Below are 25,940 nucleotides of genomic sequence, written 5' to 3' on the forward strand. Positions count from 1 at the left end.
GATTCTGCAATCAGCAGCTTTGTGGGTTTATCGTCGCTGAGTTCTTCCGTCTCACTACTCAACTCCACTGTCCACTCGTTTCAGTCAGTTCAGTTTTCAGTTCACTCCGATTTGCCGAGGTTGGATTGTCTGTGTCTCGGTTAATGGCTGTCACAGAATTTGTCTGTCAGTGTCAAGTCCGTTGTGAATAGTTAGTTATTCATTTGGTGTACAATTTACAAAATTTTCGTTGTGCAAGTGGAGTGTTGAAGATGGATTTAAGACATCACGTGAAATGTATGCGATAAAATATATTTATGTGGGTTCTCTCTTTCAGTGAAGTGAACTTTTCTAAGAACCTTCAAATTTGCAAAAGAAAATTCAGTCTGTTGCTTATCAGTGTTCACTAACATAGGCTTTGAATTAGCAACTTGAATATTTATTAATGATTTTTAGACATCGGGTGTAAACTTGGAAATGGTTGTTTTTTATATCCTTGGTCGTAATTGTAATCTAAAGTTAAAACTGCAGGATTTCAAACTTCACGATTTAGAGGTTATGGGGCAGTTTGAGTTATCCTAGTAGGCCTAAGTTAACCGCAGTTTCAGCTCTGGCAATAACTTATTTTACTGCTTGATTTAACTGCCAGATTAGGTGTTTGTTATAACTAACCAAGTCTTGATATCAAAAATAAATTGATTTTAATCCTAACTATGATGTAACGATTGTTGCTAGTTTAAGCCTATGTCATAGCGCTAATGTCAATCATAATCATGAAAAGTTATTGTTAGGAGGACCAATAACAATAAATGATAATACAGAGATAGGCCTAGCTTGTCTTTGTATTTATTAGATTAACGAAACAAACATTACTTTGTGTGTCATGGCGTTTATGATGAAGAAGAAAAAGTATAAATTTGCAGTGGATGTGTGCATCGATGAGTTAACAGCTGTTCCTTTTGTGAGTGCAGTTTTATTCGCCAAAGTTCGCCTTTTGGATGGAGGGAGCTTTAGTGAAGCTTCTAGCAGGTAAGCCAACCTGGATGTTTAAAACTCTATACTGTAATAGATACAACTTCCGAATCGGAGAGGTGTGGAGGGGTAGAGAGCAGTGGGGAGACTGCTGTTGCGGTGTTGCCGCGTTGTTAGTCGCAGTGAGCAGGAACTGCCACTTTCTCACCGAATATGCGCGCCAGCGTCAGCTTACAACAATGTACGCAACGTTAACACAGTGTGCTGTGCTGTAATTTTGTGTTATCTGTTGATAGTTAGAGAACATCTGCTGATAGGGAAGTGTTGTTAACAGAACAGCGTAGAGTAGCCTACAGAAACATTTGTTCCAAAATAAATGATTCCCTATGTTTGGAACACTCTTTGATATTTACTGACTTCTGGTGGGAAACGACATTTCTGTTGTAAACCCAAAATATAGTATAAAATACACATGTGATGACTATTCCAACATCAAAAAGTTTTTTTTCTAGCTTAGGGGACTTCTAAACTCTCGCGGACAGTATACGTACTCGAAGTAGTCACTGTCATAACACTGGAGGAACTGCACATTTGCGTGCAGGCGTGAAGATGCAATGCGATATGGCAACAGCGCCTGTTGCTATGGAAACCGCGTCAGGCTATCCTTGCTCTTATTGGTCAGGTGGGTAGTCAACCTGGCAGGTCTCCCTCTTGCTCGAACGTCAGATCGCCCCACCACGCCGATACGGAAGTTGTAGCCTATCTATTCAAGTAGGCCTATAGTTTGTCATATCCTAACTTAGGAAGTACACTGATAATTTTATATATAGCCCGAAGCTAGGCTAACAATTTTTAAGTTAAGTTATAGGCTAATTTAAGTTTTCTATGATTCAGTGGACTTTAATGAAAACAATTTACCCCAACCCTTGCAAGATGGGCTCTGTTTGCCGTTTTCACATCACCTTGCATGGAACTTAAACAACATTAACTTATATTATTTTGGCAGAATGCAGTGGAAGCATTCTGAAACCTCTCTATCAAAATACAATTTTGTGGATGCAAGGTAGCCTAGATGCTATCTTAATTTGATCTTGAATTCAACTAATAGGCTACATTACTTAGGCCTATACTAGGCCTATTAATTTTAGACAATTTTTATTATTTTTACTGTCCCCGTTTTGTAGAATGAAAATAGTGGAGATAATATAAAGGACGGGATAGCTTAATAGCTCCAGTTAAGTTAGGTTTAACTTCTTATCTTCGATCTCCTTCATGGTTGTCTCCTCATCGGATAACAATTTTACACTTGATTAAATAGGCCGATTGTGTTTGTTTAGCTAAAAATTGAGTTTCACCTTAGTCTACAGGTCAATCCAGACATTGTTATTGGTTATGTTGTTGTTGGTTATGGCTGTTTCACCATTAGGCTACAATGCCAACATCAGACATATAGAAGTTTCAACTTAAGCAGTATCGTCACAGTAAAACACATAACACTGAACAATAAATTTATATTTAACAAAACTAGCTGTTACCCACAGGCTTCACCCCGTTTGACATCATAAGTATTAATAAAACTATTGATTGGTTAAGTTAACCTGAAATAAACAAAATACAGTAAAAGAAACAAATAATCACACCTGGAGAGAATAACAAACAAATAAGTACAGCTGAGGTATTTTTAACATTAGGTATATGAAAAGTTCCCTTTAGAAAGGAATTACGACCTTAAAGGGCAATTTATGAAAAAATGGATAATTTTGCACAAGGTTTCTCGTCATGACGAACATTTTAAGTATATGGTTTATGGGGATGTGACTTGTAGTTTTCTCAAAAGTTCATGGGTACTTTTGGCTTTATATATAGATTACAAATTAAATTAAACAGGCCTTTGCACACACGTTACAGGTTGAAATATCTGCGATCTGAACTAGATACCGTACCCACTGTAGCATAATCGTGCATCGGTCTTGGCGTATCGGCTTTATCATCTGACCTTTGTGCTCATAGGCTATTTTTTGTTCTCTTTCCCTGGTCTAAAATGCTATTGAAAATAAAGTGTTGTTATATAAGTTCTTCATTTAAAATTGTGTACCATCAAAATTATTTTCTGTACCAGTAGGCTACTCTGTAAATTTCATATTCATGATCAAGATGCTCATGAACCCTTAGACAGACACAGCATGGCCCCAGAGAAGTATGCCGTAAGTAACGTGACTGTGGAACAGTCTGTGGTAGATGTTTATAAGAAACGCTTCACTTAAGCTACTCTTTAGTATTCGCAGCAGAAAGACAACTCTAGATAACTTATTGCATGTTTCATCAATTTGAGGTTGCCAACTTAATTTCCTGTCTATGGTGAAGTTCAAAAGTTTAACTTGTTGGAGTTGGTAGTGTTGTGATACGGCCAAATCTTGACTTGCACACAATCTGTTGTGTTTTATCAGCATTGACTTGAAATTTAAAGTCAGCAGCTGCCGCCTCCCTGATTCCGTCCAAGCTCGCTCCTCCCCTAATCTGTGTGGTGTCGTCTGTGTAAAGGAGAGCTTCAACCAACAGTTCGCCAGAGGAAGCACCCCTGACCTCAACAACCTGCTTCCTACCTCTCAAGTACGACTTGAAAGCCTCCAGCACGACACCAGTTGCTCCATAACATTCAAGCTTTCTTAAAAGGATATCATGTCATAAAATGTTGAAGGTTTTACTCAGATCTAGGAGTGTCGGACTAATCGACTCTTGGTTCTCAAAAGCTGGCTACATAGGCCAATACTTCTACCGGCCAATATGTTCCTTTTTTGTATGTGTTCCTCACTTTGTGAGCTGACAGTAACTGCCAAATATTTAAAGGAATCAACCTTTTCTTATTATTGTTAGCCCTATATTTCTGTAAATGTTCTCCCTTGGATCTCTGCTTCTCTTCCAAATCTAGCATGTTTGGTTTTGTTGCCAATTATTTTTAGGCCCACTAAGCTAAGGGTTTGATTTGGCTCCAAGTATTTTTAGGAATCACATTTAGGCCTACTGATAAGGTACCTATGGTGATGTAATTGTGTCATCTTGCAACCAAAGCCACAGTTATTATGAAAGTTGTTATGAATGATGCTAGTATTTTTATTTCTACCGTTTATTAGAAACTTGTAGACCTACTTACTTCGGCTACTGCAACTTTTTTTATCTGTTGCATTAACTTATACGTACCTCTTGTACAATGAAGTGGGACTAACTTAGTGTGTTAATTGTCATTCTATGGACAAAATTCAAGTTGGTATTAAAAGGGATTTACCGGTAATTATTTTGAGGATAATTGTGAAATGTACGCCTAGGGTTTTTAAATGTGATAAATGTTGAGCCTGCTGTCGTAGTGATGTAAATAGTTAGTATAAAACTCGTGAATTGTTAGTATAGTTAGGTATGCCTGCTAGTAAGGCTAAAATCATAATATTCTGTAATTAAGGAATTTTATTTTCATGTGATTGGATATCAGAGATAGATAGCATCTTCAATCGTTGACAAAAGAATTAAATAATCTCTTGCTACCTACATAGCCTACAAGCAAGAAAGTAAGAAACAAATAAATATCTCTAAAGAGACTATAAGTTACTGCAAGATTTAACAAATCATTAGTTAGCAAAATTATTGTTTTTTCCTTCTAAACCAAATGGGGGTTCTAATAGAATAACGGGTAAAACTGTAACAAACAAATTAACATCCAAAGGTATTTAGCGCACTAAGAAATTATTGCTTGGAGCTTTAGGCTACTCCTTAATTTGTTTATTGTCAGCAATTCCTTGGTGGTATTTCTGTAGTTTTCTCATTCAAGGCCCTATTGTAATTTGATGGAAAAAACACAAGTGTTTGTCATGTGTTTTTCTTTTTCTTCAGAAAAAGTTTTTGAAATATAAACAAATTATTAGAAGATAAATAACAAAGTGGTAACTAATAACTTTTATGGCTCCTAACTTACCATTTGACTGGTTAGCTAACTTACTTTATATTTGAGGAATGTAAATTTTTAGTTATCACCAGGAAAGGCTCTTGTTAAAATAGCTTAGATTACGACACTAGGATTATATTTAATACAGGATTATTTCTTACAAGATCATCGGTCTACTGTAGTACCGTAAGGCAAACTTGCTAAGTATAGCTAATCTATTCTAATTAATCGTCTCTCAATGAATTTCCTTGAATTTTTAATTGCCAATATTTTACTCCAATAGCGAATGATAAGTTAGCTAACTGTTTGGTTTATTTAAAATGGAGATTTTGTTAAGAAAGAAATTGTTCACTATGAGTAGGTTTTTTTTTTGTTTTTTGTAATCAGACTAAAAGCTTTAAATAGTTCTTAGGAGGGAAGATCCTGCTGATAAAGCAAATAAACAGTGCCAGGATCAATAAGTTTTAGGGGTTGATATAGCTGCAAGGGCTTTGTATTATTGACTGGTATGAGAGAAGTGCAAACTTGTATTTTGGAATCACTCACGACAACTTTTGTTGATTGAAATAAAAACGAATGAGTTTGTTGAAAACGTTTAATGAGTGAAAATTGAAAAACGTACGTTTTCAGGAAAAGCACTTTGCAAAATTTTTTCCCCTTTTTTTTAAACTTTTATTATTATTTTTATTTCATTAACATTTGAAGTTTCATAAAATGCCCATGGTAACGCAATATCTTTGGTAGCCTATTTTTTTAAAAAAAAGAGCATCTTTAGTGGAAAAACACAAAATCCTGTCACGACCATAACAGACGTTTAAATGAATATTAAAAATAGTTAATATTATTTTTATAACTATGTTTTGCTACAAACTAATTTACTTTTATGACCATTATACAATAAAAAGGTCACTGAGCTTTTGGTATATTTGGTCTTTCTAGAAAAAAATAAAAAAACTAAAAAAATTGAAAAAAGCCAATAAAATCTTTTTAATTTTGTATAACTCCGAAAAAACTTACCTGAGACCCGAAAAATCGTTACGTTTGTATAGAGGTGTGCTTCTTTTGTGTATAAAACATTGAAATATGACGATATTTTAATTTTTGAAATTTTTATGATAGAAATCATAAACGTGATGGTCAGGGACAAGCGGTACGGTCGTGAATTTTCTGAAATAATCTAAAACTTTCCAAACAATCCTTTAATTATACTGTTAGTTATAATAAAAATAAGTGTTTAAATTTAACTAAACTGTTCAAATTACAATTATATTAAAGTTATTGTCACGACCAAACACACTATAATCCATAAGGCTGGATTGGTCGTGAAAAAACCCGTGATGGTCGTGAAACTTTGGTCGTGAAATTACGTGTTATTTGGCTCTGTTCTGGCGGTAGCCCTGCACCTCATGTTCGAGGATACAAAGTGGACTTCTAGGTTAATCTAGCAATTGAAATATCTTATAAACAAAAATTAACACCATGTCTTCTTCATCGAATGACTACGTACGGTCATGGACACACCAAAATTACAATAAACACAATCTTTCCTTTATTAATCTTGTAATTCCTCCTTTCAACTCGAAACGACCGGCACTACAATCCTGACGTACACCCCGAACTAGTCTCTAAAATCAACTGACTCCATCGACGCCAGGCTTGCCACTGTCGTGCTCCAAAGTTGAAAATTTTTCCCAAATGGTCGTGACGCCAAATCGAGGGACAGACTTATTTTGTCATGGTAGTCAGTTTGCAATGACAATAAAATTATAATATGCTCCTTTTTTGTAAGTTTAATAACCATTGATGGCATAAAAATATGGCTTTATATATTTCGGCATGAGTAATTAGTCTAAAAACAGCGTGAAAGTTGGAAAATGTACCCTAGGGACACGTCATGGTCGTGAATTTCGAGACTTTAAAAATACGAAAAAAAATACCTAGAACCTATTTAAAACCAAATAAATGTGTGTAACATGTTGCCCCCGTCCCAAAAAATATTAAAACACATAATAATAAACTACAAATCCAGTATCTACGAAGTAAAAGGCCAGGGACATGAAAACGTACGTTTTTAAATTTTCACTCTTAATATGTGTAGGCCTTATTTATCTATTTGTTCAGATTAATCTATACATTTTCCTTAAATATGCAAAAGCCTTTATCAGAGTTTTTTTTTATCAACACAATGATTTGAGTGACTCACAACAAGAATATAGATAAGCCTAAGTTATGACTAACTCACTAATTCCATTTCCGTAAAAATTGCTGTTCCAATGTTATTGCAACTTAAATCTTATTTTCCCATAAAAACGAAAAATTGGATTTTAGAAAAAAATTCCGGTTATGATTAAAATTAGTATTTTTTATGGTCCTAAAAATGTTGAACAAAATGGTAAAGATCCCATTTCCGTAATAAGACTGGTTCAAAATTTATTGTAACTTATTATTTGTTGTTATTTTCCATAAAAATCCCATAAAATAACAAAATATCAGAATTTTGGAAATAACTTAAACCTTCGGTTTTAATTCAAATTAATGTGTTATGGTCCATAATTCTAAACAAAACAAAAATAGTGCAACCCCCCATTACTGTAACAATTAGGCTACAGTCCAAAAGTTTTTTTCAACTTTTGTGATTTATCCCTATAGAATATCATAGTTACTCCCACCGCTTACCCATGATGAAGGTTGTTTACAAGCGTATGGGGGAAATTATGTGTCAGTTTGCTGATACCGTTTATTTAATTGAATTATCTCCGTAACCGTTTGGCATACAACAACGCTTCAATATATAAAATTATACATTTTTTAAGCTGTACAAAATGGTTTGGAAAGAAAATGTGAAATGTTGCGTTTTTAGTTTCAAAAATGGAAAATGTTTTACCCCATAAACCTCTGTTTCCATAGTCCGATCATGCTGGTTCGAGAACTCGTTCGGATAAACTTAGGTTTAGGCTACACGTTTGTACCAAATGTTATCAAAATCGGATATTTTTGTTTAAGTTCGCGTGAACGTTTACAAAATAAACATATATAAAGTATATGTTTATATATGCGGTGGAAGAGAGATTTTACCTACCTTTAATCAGGTTACAGTTTTTAATAAATGGCCTGAATAAAATCCATTTGAATAAACTGTTTTCTCTTCTTTACAATCTAAATGTAAACAGTACAAACATTCAACTGAAAGATCAGCATATATAAATTCACACCCAGCGGTTGAAGAAAGAAAGTGGGCTAGCATCACTATATAGATCTTGAAAAGCAATCTCAAAAAAATTCAAACGCTATAGGAGCAAAATCCTCTTTGGTTACCATTTGTCACTCCGCTAGATCAAAAGCTTTACAATGAGCTAAAAAAAGAGCTAAACTCCCAAAAAAATCGCTTGGGTATGACAGCTGAAAGGGACGTTACAGGGTAAACTCTGATTGTATTAAGTACCGGTATCGGTTTTTGTAGTCACCAACTCGTTAGTTTTTAACATGAATCAGTGTAGAAAACGGTGGTTGGATTGATGGCAATGTAATACAATAATTTAAAGATATTATAAGTGATAATACGTGATGGCATAACGTTTTCAGAGTAAAGTACTAGTTAAAGTAATGATATAACGGCGAGCCTACTCTTTTGCAACTTCTCATATTATCTTGGCTTTTCCTGGGGTAATGTAGGTTTTCAGTATTGCAATTACCATTCGTTGAAATTAGGTCAATCAATGGGCCAGTAATCCTCACCGAACAGTATGCATATAGGTTAATTAGTTAGTAGGCCTTAAAAATTAAATGGAGGCTTTATTTTAACTGCTTTGAAAACTATCCTACATCCTACTTTGTTTCTGCTTGTTGAAAAAAATCTAAATGCGAGAAAACTAAGTAGTGAATTAGGTATAATGAAATGTATAGACGACATAAAAAGTCGCCAGGCAGATCTTTACTTTGTCGTTTAATTAAATAAAGTCAACTCTCGACTTGTCCGACTCGGTTATTGAATTTCGAACCTAATTAAACGCGATCTTAAATGACAAAGTTTTCCGACGGTACCTTTTTAATCGAGAACACGTAGATTGTATTTTATACAATTGATTTTCAAATGTCTACTTCAATGTCATGAAAACATTTTTTTGTTTACTGGAATGAGTTTTTATTTCTGAAATTTACTCTACAGTTAATAGTTCCCCAACGTAAAACGGTAATGAAATGGAAAGTTTATCGGACAACACAGTTACGCTGATTGTTATCCCCAGGACGGCACTGTCAGCTCGTACAAATTAATTCTGTCCACCCACGGAGGGGATGAATATTAACAATATCACCCTTCTGGCGTAATTGGGTTTAGGGTAGTGCGGGGTGTAGATGTGTGCATTAATCGGGCGAATCTTAAACTCTCAGTTGAAAATACTATAGATATGGATTTTGTTGGAGGAAATGATCCATAATACAGTTTTTGTCACATGAAAACATCGGGATTTTCGATTTTTTTAAACGCAAATTGGCATTTTTAACGTTCTTTAAAGGTAAGGGAAAAATATAAACCATGATCTTACGTCGACCATTTTATGAGCAGTTCTAATAGATAGCCCTATGGCAGATAAATGGGTCCTCCAAAAAAGGTAACTTTAGATTTTAAGGTGAGCTCTATAATCAACACCCACTCCAGATAATTGACACTGTAGACGTAGGTGAAGTTACTGCTCAAGCCAAAGATAAAACATACTCCCATGGTTATGCTCAAGCTTAATGCTTGTAGGGTTTTATTTAGAATTGTAAAATAAGCTTTTATGGCATAATGTGGCGATTTTGAATATAATTCTTTGATGGAAAACCTTTCAAACCCGCAGAATCAGCACAGTGGTAAATTCCGCAGGAATAAATAACATCATTTCTTAAACAGAATACATAATTTGATTTAATTTTCAAAGTCACTATTGACAATGGCAAACCTATTAGTATATCTAAGTAAACTCAGTAGTCTCTCGCTTTCGTGAATTCCATCAAATACATGAATCAAAATGTGCAAGTATCGATGTATTTGCAAAGTTGTAGTATTTTATGTAGCCATTAATTTTTAACACTCATAAAACATTCTTATGGTTAAAACATTCATGTGTGGTCAGTACTTATTTCAGTATGGTTAACCAAGCACTCCTTGGCCGTGGTTGCACAGTCAAGGTTGACGGTTGGTAGACCTGCCTGTGACAGACGGATCACGTTGCGTTGCCCAACTGTAACTGGTCCTAGTTTTTGTCAAGGGAAGTCGCAACGGTTACCCAATATGTGCGCTTCAAGGGCGAGAGGGCCGAGTATTCGAGGTGTGCTCCCCTTGCATTGACTGGTTCGAAGATTTTAATCCGTTAAATTGCTACTGTATACATGTTTTATATGTCTTCACATAGATGCTAAGATTTGGATATAAATTGGTACAATCTCGGGTCATCTGTTGACCCATGAATAAAATCTGAGAGTCAATATGAATGTAGCCCATTGCAGAGGTAAATACCGTTTGGGGAAATAGATTTGTCTTTATGTTGCCTCAAATACTTCATTTTGATTTTTGAACATTTTCAAATTTTATGAGAACACAACGAGGATTAATAAACTATTTAAAACTTTTCATTTTCGGATTCTTGCAATTATAGAGTATCAGTGTTCTTAGGTAGCTCTTCATCGGGTTTCGGGAGACGGTTGAATGCGCAGTTTCCAAATGCAGTTTATTCATCAATCAACAAACAATAATTACAATACTGTACAAGACCAGGGGTTCATTTAATCAGTTATACAGACGCCAATAGTTGAACTTACGTGATTTATTAATAGGTCGTTCTCATTCATTATATTTCCAATTATATAAAATTCTTCAAAATTATTTGGCGATTTGAAAGTGTGATTTTACACAAAATAGACGTACTTATTCTTTGATTTTGAAATGTTGACGTTAATATTTATATTTAGCTTGTATATAAACATAAGTACAATTGAAACAGGTATATTTTTATACAGCTATTCATCTCCGTTCCCGTTTCTCCCTCGGTGGCCTTTGTCGGAGATAGTTGAAACTCAGAACACTTCCGGTACGGAAATAGATGTCCATAATCATTTCAGGGGCTAATTATAACTAGGTGCCTCTTATCACAGTGGTACTCGTAATGTTCTGTTCAGTTATATAACTAATCGCCGATGTCATAATGAATGTAAGCGTTATGTATCAAATGCGATATTACAAATAGTATAATTTAACAATCCAAATTTTAAAAATATATTTTCCACCGGGGATTAAGCTACTGTGATAGTAGATGTGACATGAAGGATGATATTAAATTTTATAAAATAATTCAAGTACGATTTTTATATTCTATAACTAAAATTTTCCTGTAACGTAGGAATTGTGTTGAAGGTTGAAGTTGACCTAAACTAAACCTGAACGAAGACAAGTTGAGCGGAAGTAAATCGAACGACGAAGTTGTAAGCTGATTAAACTCCAAGTCCAAAGTTTCTTGCAGGAAGTGACAATTTGTGAGGACGGCCACATTTTCAAACTCTGTTCCGATTAAGAATACAAGTCTTGATGCGATAAGCGAGTACCTATTGTATTGCACTTTCTTCGCGCCCTTCCCTTCCGCCGAACTGCTTAATGTGTGTGGTCGGTTTAAAGTGTTTTTTAGAAAGTTGTTGTTGGATCGGAGGACGATGATCCCATTTGTGGAAGTGTTGTTGTTTACGTGAAAGTCCCAACAAGCCTCTGTGAACACAAACACACAAACAAACGTGAGCAAACAATATTGAACTCGAACGTCTGGTCTGGTACTTTACATCTGCAGCCTGCAAACAAGTTTAGAATTTAATCTTGGAATAAGGTCAAATAAAGGAATAAGCTATTGACGTACTGTAGGTCTCATGGTCGTTCATTGTTACAATGCAAACTATGCCCGTGACCGATCTCCTTTTCCATTTTCTTGTTCTCAGAGGCCAAAAACATTATTTATTTTTCATATATATACAAGATTCATATATACCTTATGAATGCCCAGTTCTCATTACAGCCATTGCTTAAAGAGAACATTTTTATGTTTGTTTAAACAAACATTTTTGTTCATTGAAGCGTTGTTCGATTAGATGTTTCGAAGAAAATTCCCCAAAAACTGTAAATTGAAAATGACATGTTAATTGTTACGGAGAAAATTTAAACTGATGTAAATATCATGTTTACACTAGGGATATTATTTTGAATTTATTTATTTGATATTATTGATAGTATTTATTAATATTTGATCAAACACACTTTTCCCTTCTTTGTAGCAGTTATCTTGTTCAGACGGGGATTAAATACGGGGAATAAATATTACTTGTTTTCAGAAATATTTTAGTCAAAAACCAACCAGGCAAACGGAAATTCCCTTGGTCTGCAGGGTTGCTACGACAGGGGTATTTATTTCTTGTTTTTCAACAACTTTGGACGATATATTTGTAAACTACTACTTTTCCTCTGGTATTATTGCCAAAGAATGCACCTCACACTCTTATCAAGTACATTTCCGCTAGATATTTGGCATTACCAACGTACTAACGTTTTAGAGCTTTAGTTTTAAACCTTTTACACAAATTTGTTTTTTGTAGAATTTTCTAAAAAAAATAATTGCTCTTGAATTTTTAATGGGAGTTAAAAGAATATTTTGTTCGTCTTGACAAAGTCTGTGGGTTTAGCAGCTTCTGTCAGCTTAGGATTTACTCCAAGGCTAAGGCTGAGCGGGTGGTCAATGTTATTTACCCAAGGGTGGCACAAACATCTCAAACATAGCCTCTGGTCAGCATCATTCCGTGTTGGACCTTGACCCAACACTTTCCCTTATAAGTAGTAGGCCTATATTTGACAAATATAAGTATTTGAAATAATTTTGTCCCTATAATATCTTGTAAAGTTGATTTGACAAGATAATTTACAACTCCTACCTCAAGATACGTCAATGTGCGATTTGTTGAAAGTAGCACAAAAAGGGAAACTCCTAATATTTTCCGTAATACTTTGAATTATAATGAATAATTACTGTACAAATTGTTTAAAAAATTTAAAATTGTATCAATTGCCGTTTTGCAAAGTATTCACTAATCGTATTTGACCATCAGTTAAAAGGCTTTACCATTGACTATAGGTATATATAGTCAATGGCTTTACACAGTCTAGTTATACAGTTTTAAGTTGTAGGCCTACAATACCTTCAGTTGAGCAATAGTTATACATTAAACGTACAATAAATTCGCCATTGGTTTAGATAGGAGGGTTGCTGCGATGGGGGTCAGTATATATAAATCTGAAGATAAACAACTATCAGTAAACACCCACTATCTTGTTTACTGGTAGCTGTTTGTTCGATTATATCCGGAGGCAAGCAACACCCGCAGTTTTCAATCTTCGTCTTGATAGGCAATTAAGAATTTTCCGCAGCTAAATGGATATTTGCCATTTAGCTCCCTTGCCATTATTCTTGGAGGTTATCGTTAAAAAAAACAATATTTTTTAATCCTTTATTAAAAAAAGGTAGAAAGTAAAGTTTAAAAATTCGCAATTTTCGGCGGTGGTTAGAAATGCAAATTGTAATACAGAACGGAGTGTTTTATAATGAGATAACGTTATCAAAAGTTGTTGAGTTTGTCTGTTAAACCATTACTCATTCTTTCATTAGAAATTCCAAGCTAGAAAATTAATTCAGTGGGAGACTTCAAGATCTGTTCTTGTTCAGTTTATAGTTTAGGGGAATGTTTTGAATATTAATTTTAGTGGATTGTTCAATCCTAGGTGTTTGAAATGAGAATTTATTAACTATATGTATTGTTGTGTTCAATCGAATAAAAATAGTTAGCTTTTTTCTTGTAACTGATTAGGTTTGAGTGTAGGACTTTCGGCCTGGGGTGATTATGAGGAACTTACCCTCCAAACAAACAATAGGGAACATAGGTAGCTCTGAGTCTGTTGCTCCCGAAAGATTCCCTATAGGTTAATTTCAAAGGTTTTGTGGGTAAAAGGAAGTAGGGAAGGGGAGATAGGGGTGTGTGACACAGCAAGCTGGGCAAAAACTATGAATAGGATTCTGGATTAGTACTTCCAGGAAGGACTTGAGCTCCAGGGCACTCTATAGATGGAGGCGTCTATTTAAATCGTACATTGGCTAATATCTAACATGGACTTAGATCCAAAATAAAATTATTTTTGTCACATTTAAAATAATTCCAACGAAATCCAAAAGACAACTCCATAGTATCAACCAAATACGGGGTGAGTCTTCTAAGCTATCCTAAACAGATTGCAGACAAACAGCTTGACTTACAGAGATGAAACAAAACTTTTCCCCACGAATTCATACGCAAGGAACAACGTAAAATGTTTTTTAAACATATGTCATGTTATGCATAGTTTTATAGCTCTAGACTAGACAAGCAATTTAGTGAAAACAGAACTCCTTTATCTTTATCCGTTTCAAAATGGCGACCATTTGTATTGAAAATATTAATTGATATTTACAGAATACCCTGTTAAAACCACTAAACCTGTTTTCGTTCTGTTTAAAAATTCTTAATTCTCGTGAGTTCTGCTTTAATATTATATGTAATATGTCAAAGTTTTAAAAACTAAATATTTTTTCAATGATTTTTTTTATATTGGTAGCCATGTAAATAAAAAAAATTTAAATAGAAACATATGTCAAATGGCGTATCATTTTGAAGGTATTGCAAAAAAAACTTATAAATTTAAACCCATCTTTAGTAGTTTTCTAGTAATTAACCAAAAACTCCAATTGCCCATATACAACCTATGTTAAACGTGCAGTACTGGAGATTAGTGGATGCAGATACACTTTTCAATACAGTCCTGCACGTTTACATTTGAAAACTCTGAGATTCTAACCCTGGTATCAACCACGTTGTTCCTTGTATATGAATTAGTGGGGAAAAGTTTTTTTTTCATCTCTGTATGTCAAGCCGTTTGTCTGCAATCTGTTTAGGACACCTTAGAAGACTCATCCTGTATATTTCAATATATCTCGCTTAATTGGTATAACATTTTCATCTTATGATATATTTAGATATAATAATATATCTAATCCAATATGAATCTGTGAATTTCATTCAACAATCAATGCAATTTGCAATAAAATAATTAGAACACATAATTCAACATTGTATTTAAAAAAAAATCAGTTGGATAGAATTAAATTTAATGTTTTATTAGGTAAAATATCAGAGGAAATGTGTCAAAATTAACTTTTACTGAACACTTTTATATTTAGCGTACGTGGCCAACGAAATAAAGAATTCAATTTCCAATTACTACAAGTATTTTACATTTAAATATTTCGTAATACAGTTAAATAGGCACCCTTTAGTGATGAAATGCACAATTTTATATTCTTTTACTAGGTACTTTACACAATTACTTTTATATTTAGCGCACACGGCCAACGAAATAAAGAGTTCAAGTTCAAATTGCTACAGGTATTTTACATTTAAATTGTTCGCAATACAGTTCAACAGGCACCCTCTAGTGATAAAATGCACTATTTTGTATTGTTTTACTACTGTACACGAAAATCTGTTATTTTTTTTATTTAGCGTGTGCGGCAAACGAAATAAAGAACTCAAGTTCTAACAATTACATTGAAATCTTTCATAATGTGACATATGACTATAAAGTCATATGGTTCTTAATTATTATTATGTTGTTTTTTGTAAACAATGTTTTAGTAAACAAACTTACTTGTAGCTCATTAAATGGAACTAGAGGTCGTCCAGTGGTCGAAACTCGACCAAAAATATTTAATGTACAGACTTCTTTATTTTCATTCCACACTTTGAATAGAACATGTGATTGGAGTTTCTTCCATTTGTTTTGATTTTCTGTTTATATTTCGTTGTTATTTCGTCACCAGCATGGCAACTCATAATATCCATGTTAAATTTTTCAAAATTTTAAATTCATTTTTTGTGCTTATTTTTGAGCCTATTTTAATTTATAAAGGGATTCTGCACACCTACAGGAAAATAGCTTTCTAACAGTATGCGTAGATTTTCCCTACGATGTACACGAGCTGAGAAAAAAGGTTTTAAAGAAAAATGCTTGCCTATTAATATATAGATAGATTCTTTATCTAAATATTTAGTTTTATTTTAAAACAAGAAACATAATGTACAATTCAAAGCAAAGACAGTTGATGTCTTTGACTTTAAACAATTTTTTTCCTCAACTATCTTTTACCTAGGGTGGTTCACTTGTTTGCGAAGCATGTTTAAAAAGTTGTATTTCCCCAAGTACAATTATCGATAAAAATTAGTTTTTTAGAAAATCACTATCAAAATATCCCATAGAAAGAAGCATAACTGATGAATTATATGTAGTAGACATTTACATATTTTTGTATTTTAAATTTTGAAACAAAACGACGTTTATTTGTGGCGGATATTCACTACCACCATCACACCATCACTTCCTGAATCTTTAATGCCAAAGATTACAGTAATATTCCAGAACAATAGTAATGTATTTCTTAGAAGGCTTGGCCCATGCCTCCTGTGTCGACGACCCTGACTACTACCCCACAAGTATCTCTGGGAGATTCCTGGGATTTAATGGGTAAAGTGCAAGCTGAGGTCAGGTACCTGCTCCCGAGAAACCTACCCTTTACAACACACAATAGGGGCAGCCCAGACCGAGTCAGGGGCAGCGCAGGCCGAAAGTCCGTTTCCCGATTAGGTTTCTTTTGATATCATTATCATTGATAATTTCTTAGCTTCAGTGTACTAACCTACAAAAACATGTACCTATTCAAACAGATTCGATTCGAAAATTGGAACGGATTTGTTCCCCCAAAATAAGGGGAATTTTTTTACACTTTGTCAAAATCGTTGTAGATAAAACAAGTTTGCGGGGCAATTTTCAAAAATACAAACAAAATAGTAGGCTACATTACATGTTATATTGGTTATATTCTACACCAATCGGTCGCAGAGACATTAAAATCTAAAAACACAGAGTTGCATCCCTCACAGTACAACAAATACAAAAAATATAATTTTACGAACCTTTTTTACTATATTGTATGCAGACGGTAAGAATTCAAAGAAAATTCAATTTCTATGGTCTTACCTATCCGTGAAATCCTAATATTTAACCAATAAACCTGACATTGGCTTAAATTGGATGTTTGTTGCGACGGGGGTATTTATAAATAAAAAGATGAGTAACTATCGCTCAGCACTATCTTGTTTACTGATAGCTGTATGTTCGATTACATCCCGGAGGCAAGCGACACCCGCAGTTTCCAATCTTCGTCTTGATAGGCAATTAAGAATTTTCCGCAGCTAAATGGATATTCCCCACATAGCTCCATTCCCCCTTTCATCCTAGTTCGGAAAACTCCCTATACGTTTTCAAGTCGACATATATTGAGGTTCCCACAAATTGTACAAAGAAACAAGTTTCAATTATGTTAGTATAATACGTTACAAAAACACGTTGCATTAATACGAATAGCTTTTTAACAGAGTAGGCATATAGGCATCTGGCACGACACCCTTCATATTAGGAGAAAACATTCCTTTGAAGCTACATAAATTAATCGTTAAAATTATACCATAGACCATCGTAGTTTAATGAAAAATGTATTTAGATAAATTACTTTTGATTAACTATTTTTCAGTAGGCCTACTGTATGAATATGTTAAACATTTTTCACATCCATCGTGTAGCTATTCAATTTAAGCTAAGTATGTTTAATTTTTAGCTCATTGGGTTTTGTGTGTGTTTTTTTTATCAATTTCAAATATAGAGAATAAGCTGTTTTAATTTTGTCAATCAACTTGATTTGTATTCCGAATAAAAAAAATTAACAACACACTTTTGGCCTAATTTATATTCCGAAATTAAATTGTACAACCTTTTAATAAACCAGAGAAACAAAACATGAACATCATGCGTTTGCTGGGAAAAGTACAATTATTTTGACTTAAAAATATTTTAGTTTAGCATTCCTGACAATTTGTTAGAGTGTTGTTACCAAGAATACGACACAGTAAGAGTTGACAGAGGCAGCTGTTAGACAAAGTGATAACTGACAGCATTGGCTGCACAAATCGTAATTATCTAAAATAAATAGTTGTTTATAAATGTTTCGAAACAATTAAGTTTATTTATTTAAAGTGTACAAACACAAGCCTACCTGTTATATGTGTTTGTAGAATTGGAAGTTATTTACGTTACCTCCACATAGAAAACTAATGCAAAATAACTACATATGCCTATACACGTATGATTAAAAATCTATTATAATTCCTCCGTTATAGTAAAATAACCATTCTTCATGACATAACGATTTCCACCATCGTTAACTTTTACAAACATTAAGCATAGGCCTATAATTTAATTGACATTCCAAATTTAGTTACAACCTCGTTCAGTTCTGCACCGATAGACGATCTTGAATATAGATACAGTGTCAAAAGTTGTATAGGATATTAGTTTAGTTGGATGTTAGTTAGTTAGTGTTACGAGTACAATACAGCTAGTGTCATGTAGTGACAGGAACGTGTACTGTTGTATTGGGTTGTCTCCATCACCACAGAAAACGTACTACTATACCTATATAGTATACGTATAGTAGTACGTTTTCTGTGCCATGACATGTTTCATCGTGTGTAACACGTCATATTAGATCAAAACTTAACTTGTACAGAGTTGTATGTAACTTAAGTTGCAAAGCTGAAGAGTGGGAAGTGAATTTAAAAGTAAAGCAGCATTGTTTTGACACCCGCAGCGCCTGTTGGATTATAAACGCAACACACCACTAAATGCACCTATATTGCATCTTCTCCATTCAGGCGTTACCTGGGAACTATAGGACTACTTCGTCACTTATTTACCTTCATTGAGTTTGGGCACAGCAAGTAGACTTGTTCTATTGCGAAGCCTGTTTGGTGTTGGATTTCCGGCTACGATTATGTTTGTTGATTCATAATACTTACAATATATCATAGATATTATACCTAATCAGATTATAATGACTGTAAACGGATAAATGAATTTATTGGTATTAAATCATACATTATTATTAAACAATAATTTTGTTGGGAATGGAAAACTCCCTCTAATAAGCTGTGTTGTTAGTAAAATAATACTTCTTATAGTTTAAACATAAACATAAAAAGCCTGGCTCAACCAACAAAAACTACTGATTGATCTCTGTTATTATTGAAACAGATAATTCAAACGAACAGTAATTGACGAATATAATGTTACATTTTATCATAATATTTTTACTTTTAGACATATTAAATGTACTCAGGCGTTATCCGACAAAACATTTCTTAAAAATTATTTTCAGATGGACCACAAGGATGATGAATATTCAAAGGAGTTTATTTTAGTGTATTTTATACGGGCTTATTGTTAAGCCTGCCAGTATTATTCTATTTATGTCGAATCAACTGTTTAAATTGTCCTTTTGCTATCTTTTGACTGTATGTTGAGAGCAAATAGACGAATAAATTTTACTATCAGTATTTAGTTTAAATCAACTGTTTACATAGTCGAATGGATATCATTAAGTTTTTGTGTGGATGGACTAATACCTTGTTGTTATCTCTAAAGTTTTTACCAAAATTACTCGATTTTACTTGTCATTGTGATATCAATTATAATGCTATCTAACAAACAGTCGATGATGGATAACTAACAAGACTAGGGGAATGTTCCCTTACAAAACACTTAAATTGTGTTATAGGCGTTGAAACACACAAAATAAAATAAAATATTAGCCTACCATTAGTTAAATATACACTCTTCAGGTGTAATCAATGTTATAATGATGTTGAGTAATATGTTTGAGTGCAATACATAAGCTAATTAAGTATTGCAAGTGCCACTCTGTTATCAGCTACAACATATTATCACTGTTGAGTGCATTGATAACTGCTTTATCACAGTTAAGTAACCCCGTTGATTCTCAGACGATCCAAGGCTTAAATTTAGATTGGAATAATGCGACAGCGTTTTGATTACAACTTTTAAGCATAACTTCTTCAAACATTCAATATCTGATTAAAGTTAGAGTTTGTTCTCCGCCCGTTTTCTAATTTATCAGGGAAAATAATTACATGTTTAGTACGGTAAACATATGAATTCATTTTGTATTAGTATTTAAAAACTAACGGGTGTAATACCGTAACAGGCCCTCCTCTCATCCACATTATGATATTTATACAAGTGTTGAGGTAGCAATGAAAGATTGTAGGAGACAAACCGATATATAAAAGCATTCTGTGTAAACAGCCCAGCGTCGAAATATATTCTGACAGCTTTGCAAATTCAATTTGAGCACATAGAAGTTGGGAGAAGCGACTAAGAGATAGGAATGCAGATTACCTTAACTCAGTTTTTGCATTAGAGTTTTGTTTAGACTTTCTCGAATCTTTTGTTCGCATCTTTTAAAAAAATCTCCAGGTTTTTTTACGACAAAAGTGTTTTGAAAGTTTGTTAAAAATAAGAATATAGTTTTGTTTTTAAGGTAAATTGTGCTTAAAACGTTTAACTTGTTGTCAAAAGGTCATTGTTGACATTTATTAACCAACTATAACGCTGATTACTCATTATAGTTATTATTATGAATTTTTGTAACGTAAATGATAAAAAATGCGAAAAACATTTGTATGCAATGCTATATCCTAAGAAGATTAGCCTATTTTAATAACTAGACTATTTTAAGGTATGTGGAAATACGGTACCACGGCGGTTATGAGCTCTTAACTGTAGGAAAAAAGAAGAAATGTCTCTAAGGTATGAATATTGGTCTCTCACTCTCATAATGGAAAATCATAATATAACCTATTTATTTAATATAAAACCATATTTTCACATTAGCTCCCTGTCCGTGAAAGACTAGACAGCAAAACCGAGTGGAAAATGTTCTTTAATTGTTAACCTTGTATAGCACTAAAACACTTTGATTGTGTATTAACAATAGAATACCATAGACTTTTATGTTGGACCGGATGATTATATTGGTTTCGTTCTATGTGTGACTCATTTAGTTGATTCATTTCTAATGCAAGATTTTAACTAAAAATGAGTTTACACTTATAAATAAATATGTGTTAAAAAAACCAGTTTAAAAAAAGTTTCAATGAATCCAAAAATATCTATAATTTTAAAATTACCGTAAAAACCAATTTAAAAATGTACTTTCGTTCAATACACCCATAGTAAAAAAAACGCTATAGGTACCGGTACACGCGTTGATATCCAAAAGCATCACCACTATGTGATGGTTTTCTAGCATGTGTTCTACGAAAATATTAAAATACATATAACCAAAGCAATAAGAATGTATATTCGCAAACATCGCACGTCCGCCGTATGATACTAGTGTAGTGCTATCCTATACTGATTACTGATACTGTAATGTCTGTTATACATGCTGTTTTGTACTGGTTAGAAACATTACTGGCGTTTTCTCAACACGTCTTATAATCCCATAAACCAGTCTAAGGGTTGGTTTCCTTGTTCTTCAATATCACCATCTGTTGGTTCAGAATTTTAAACAATGTAATGTGTTTTTTATATGCAATCATAGAAATTCAAGAGTTATATTTGACGTTTCTGGAAATCGTTTTTAGCGAATTTCCCATATAGGGAATAAGCTATTACCGTAGTACTCATGGTAAGACCTGGACGCGGGACCGATTTTTTTTTCGTTTTGAGGTCCCTAGAGGCCAAAAACACCATCCGTTCAAATTCATATATATATATATATATATTTATATATTTATATATATATGTGTGTGTGTGTCCGTCAGCACGATAACTCGAGCAAAAATGATCCGATTTTGATGAAATTTGGTACAAACGTGTAAACCTACGTCTATTCGAACGAGTTCGCGATCCAGCATGATCGGACCATGGGAACGGGTGTTTACGGGGGGTTTTATGGGGTAAAAATAGGTTTTTCCCAGTTTTGACCCAAAAAACATAAAATTTAGCAATTAATTTCCCAACCATTTTGTAGAGCTTAAAAAAACAAATAATTTAGTATATTGAAGCGTTATTATGCGCCTAATGGTTACGGAGAAAATTCCAAAAAATTGTAAATTTAAAATTCCCATGTTATTCTTATGGAGAATGAGTAAACTGTTGTAGTTTGCTTGTTTATGAACATATTTTGATCAAATTTGGAAAATGTTTTTATTTCTTACTAACTATTAACATTTTACAAAAAAAAAACAGTTTTACCCTCCCTGATGCAGCAAACCTAAGTACTTGTTAAACTAATTCTATTTAAATCGGGATTAAATGTTATATTTTTAAGTAGACATTTCAGTGTAAATCCAATCAGTCAAATGGAAATTCGCTTAGTCTGCAGGTTTGCTGCGGCGGGGGTTATTGTCCATTCATGTGTTATTTCAAAAGATAACACCAGACCACTTTGCTGCAAATATGTAAAATTACACATTGGTAGCTGAATCAATTCACGACTTTAATGTTAATTAACTTTATAAACTGAACATGAAATTTATATAATGCAGTGAGTTTTAACAAGGAAGTTTACTTTTATCAAAAGTAATTATTAAAAATTATTTGAACACAGATTTTTTTGCTAAGATTACAATATTGTATGACGTTTCCAGATTTCAACTTAACGTTTTTATATGAGATTTAAACGAATTTTCAGATAAATAAACAAATATCAAACCAAGATGGTTATGGGCATTGTGTTATAGTATACATAGATTAAATGGAAGAAAGGGCCATGTGACTCTTACTGGAAATAAATGTTTTTTTTTCATTTCTTCTCATAAATTCAAATTTACGTTTAGATCCATGTTTAAAATACACGTAGACATTTATCCACAAAAATTAATGTTGGATTCTTCAAAATAAGGAATCGGTTGGGACAAGGCTGTAAGAAAATCTTTACAGTACTTAATTGCATTTGCATATTGCATTCCCTATTTATTAAAATACAACTTAAGCTTCATCAGACTGTGAAACATAACTATAGTTGCTAATCCAGTATTAAAAAATGTTGTTACAGTTATAAGCAACGGGTGATGACAATTCCAGTATAGGTATAAGTTACACAACTGACCTTGGCAGATAACGAGCTTCAGGTTTATGAGGCTTGCGAGATTTACAGGCAATAAGTGATCTTATCAACCGGTGGCTTTTAAAGATTACTTTTCTGTTATACTTTTTGGTAATGCTTTTCACTTAGTGATAAAACGTACAGTATTTCTGTCCGAAAAAAAAAACAGGAGGGTTAAAATAATTTTCTGTATAAATTAATTTGTAGTCTAATTATTCTATTTTAATATTTAGTGCATTCGAAAATTTTGCTGTTACGATATTGTGATTTACTTTATAACATGTGAATTGACTCTCTTAAAATATTGACTTATAACTATAGACTACAGTTTAAAAATGGAAATTTGCATTTTTTTGTGTCAAGGCAAACAGTTTAATAACGGCCTTTAACCTGCGAAGCCGATGTTTGAACTATAGGTACAAGTTAGCCTCCGTCAACTTTCCCAGGTGAGGGTTTCAAAATCTCATATTCTTCCAAAACATAGGTTATTGTTGTTATCGAACAACAGTTAGTTCATTTGCTAATCCATACTGCAGGGTATGTATTCCTATTTTTAATATATAAATAGTCAATCCTTGTAATATTGCTCGTTGAGGGGTTTCACCCCGTTTACTAAGCACCTCTGATATATTTTTTTAGACAAAATAGATAATAGGGTAGCTGGGTAGTGCTCACTTAATCAGAAGGCAGCCGGTTCGATTCCTAAAATATGTAGCAATCTTTATGGTACCAACTGTCCTTGATCTTTGTGTTGTATAGTGATTCTGGTAAACCGATGGTTCTTAGTACCAATTTTGCCCTTTGAGATATTAGAACAAATACATTTGTGTTCCCAAGTTGCAAAGTAGTCTGGCCAACAAGAGTAAGGGTCTTGATACTCTTGCATCGACATTGAATGTGCTTTCCTCATCCTCTTGCAGTAGTTTCCTCATCCTATCGTAAAATTTGAAGAATACTTTCATGTTGGTGAAGTGTAAAGTGCGCTGCCGTCGACATCTTCCTTTAATGTTAGGTGGCTTTTACGTTTTATCCTTTTCTTTTTAGTGCCACCAAAATTATATTGTTTAATTTGCATAGGATAGCTTTAAATTAAGTTAACTGAGAAAATACAAACTGTAAACGAAAAACAGCCCCTGCATTAACCGGGCGAAACTATCTTTCTAACTTAAATTGTCTTTGATCCATAAATATGATAAATCTAAAATAAGGAAGTTTATTTGATCTTTGATCCGAATTTAACCCTCAGTGTTATGGTGATCAATAGACATGTCAATGGATATCGAATGTCTTGAGCCAAGCTAAGGTCAGCTGGGCAGAGTGACCTCGGCCGGTCGCAGGTATTTGGTTTAAGGTCATTTGTCTAATTGACGTATAGCCTCTCATAGGACATAAGACAAATTCTGTGACTGACGTGTTTTTGATGTTGGTAAACTATGTACGATGATTAATACCTAATATTATAATATTAAAATCCCCCAGTGTGTATACCAAAGAAACGTTGTATATATATATAGTAAAAATTTAAATTCTGCCCTTCTTGTTAAGGCTTCGTCGTTAAATAGTCTTTTGGAATGAGTCGAAATCTTAATATAAATATTAGGTACAGTAAATATATATTCCATTATTGAACTTTGTTTCAATAATAGATTTATCATCCTACTGTGAAAATGGAAACTGTTCTGTAAGTTTTATGTCAAACAATGCGTCAGTGCGTTGATGCAAATGTAATTTAGGTTAAAACTTATAGTATCCTATTTTCTTTTTGGATTTAGCATGTTTTCTTTTATTTTTATAGTACACGAGTACAAGCATTTTTGTAGTTTCAAAAATATATTTGCAATTAGTCCATATTACTAACAATAAATAGATCAAAGTTTAAAAATTAAGTCTAACGAACTAAAATCTAACACTAAGTTGTCAAAAGCTCTTCAAATAATGTTAAAAATCCGTGAGATAATTTGTTAAATCTGTTATATAGCTCTATCTAAATCATAATGAGATAAAAGTAAATCAAGCTAGAAGTGTAATCATTGCAATTTATGACAGCTTTAATATTATTTACACAGTTTCGCCAGTTTCGCAGAGTTGTTCGGACACTAACTGTCATCAATTTCCATTACTGTATATTTGTTTCGTAAACAATGCTAACAAAATGTAGCCTAGTGTATTGCATACAATATTTTTAAATTGTTGAAAACAGCGAAAAACACACGTTTTTTTAGAGGAAAATAATGTATTTTATTTGACGTGAATTTATAAAAATCTACTGTATTTCAGCGAATTAACTCAACTTTATAACTATAGCGAACGATAAATGATAATGATAAGTAAAGTACCTGGGACAGACTAATGTACCTCGGAATAACGACGGTTCTGTCCCGTACATTTACAGTGTGAATAGAAATGGCGTAAAAAGTTCCAGTGAATCCGTAATGAACAACAAGGGACATAAAGTTCCAAGAGAACTAAAAATAAAAGTGAGTGGCTGCCTGTAGCTTTTGTTACTTGGGAATGTGAATCGGTCCCAAACTTGGCCGGCATTTCAGTTCAACTTGTCTCATGATTTCATAGAACCATAGATTATACCATGTAGATGTATAAATAATCCTCATGAATAAGCTGAAAAAACTTAAATGTTCAGAAACGCTGGGGTGTGACAGCATCTTCTTTTCATGTCCAGGTTTTTTAGTATTTTCATAAGCGATATATATTTGTAAGCTATTACTATTACTTACTACTTTGGTATTTACAAAGTGTAAAAAGCTCATAACGTAAAATATTTCTCAAAATTAGGTAAATAGTCTACTTTAACACTTGCGTTCTTGGAGTCGAACCTTCCCGTACCGAAATAATCTTTAGATAGTCAATAGGATAAGAAGGCTACTTGAAGTACCCCCAGGTTAATCATCAAAATGTATATAATTTAAACTGATTCT

General features: G+C 33.3%; 1 protein-coding gene across 10 annotated transcripts in view; it reads left to right on the forward strand.

Annotated features, from left to right (window-relative positions):
• Positions 1 to 138: 138 nt before the first annotated feature.
• Positions 139 to 25,940, forward strand: part of LOC128991744 (EEIG family member 2) — a 118,185-nt gene continuing 92,383 nt past the window's right edge. For 4 of the 10 annotated variants that reach the window (XM_054414901.1, XM_054414909.1, XM_054414910.1 and 1 more), the window contains exons 1-2: positions 139 to 363; positions 771 to 1,008. In XM_054414901.1, coding sequence (XP_054270876.1) covers positions 863 to 1,008 — 146 coding nt within the window. In that variant the 5' untranslated portion in view covers positions 139 to 363; positions 771 to 862. Of the gene's footprint in view, positions 364 to 714; positions 1,009 to 25,940 lie in introns of all 10 variants that reach the window. The other 6 variants (XM_054414904.1, XM_054414905.1, XM_054414906.1 and 3 more) reach the window with 6 other exon arrangements.

The sequence above is a fragment of the Macrosteles quadrilineatus genome, unplaced genomic scaffold, assembly GCF_028750875.1.
Source record: "Macrosteles quadrilineatus isolate MER2022 unplaced genomic scaffold, UCM_ALF_1.0 Scaffold_4__1_contigs__length_99947679, whole genome shotgun sequence".
Taxonomy (NCBI): Eukaryota; Metazoa; Arthropoda; class Insecta; order Hemiptera; family Cicadellidae; genus Macrosteles; species Macrosteles quadrilineatus.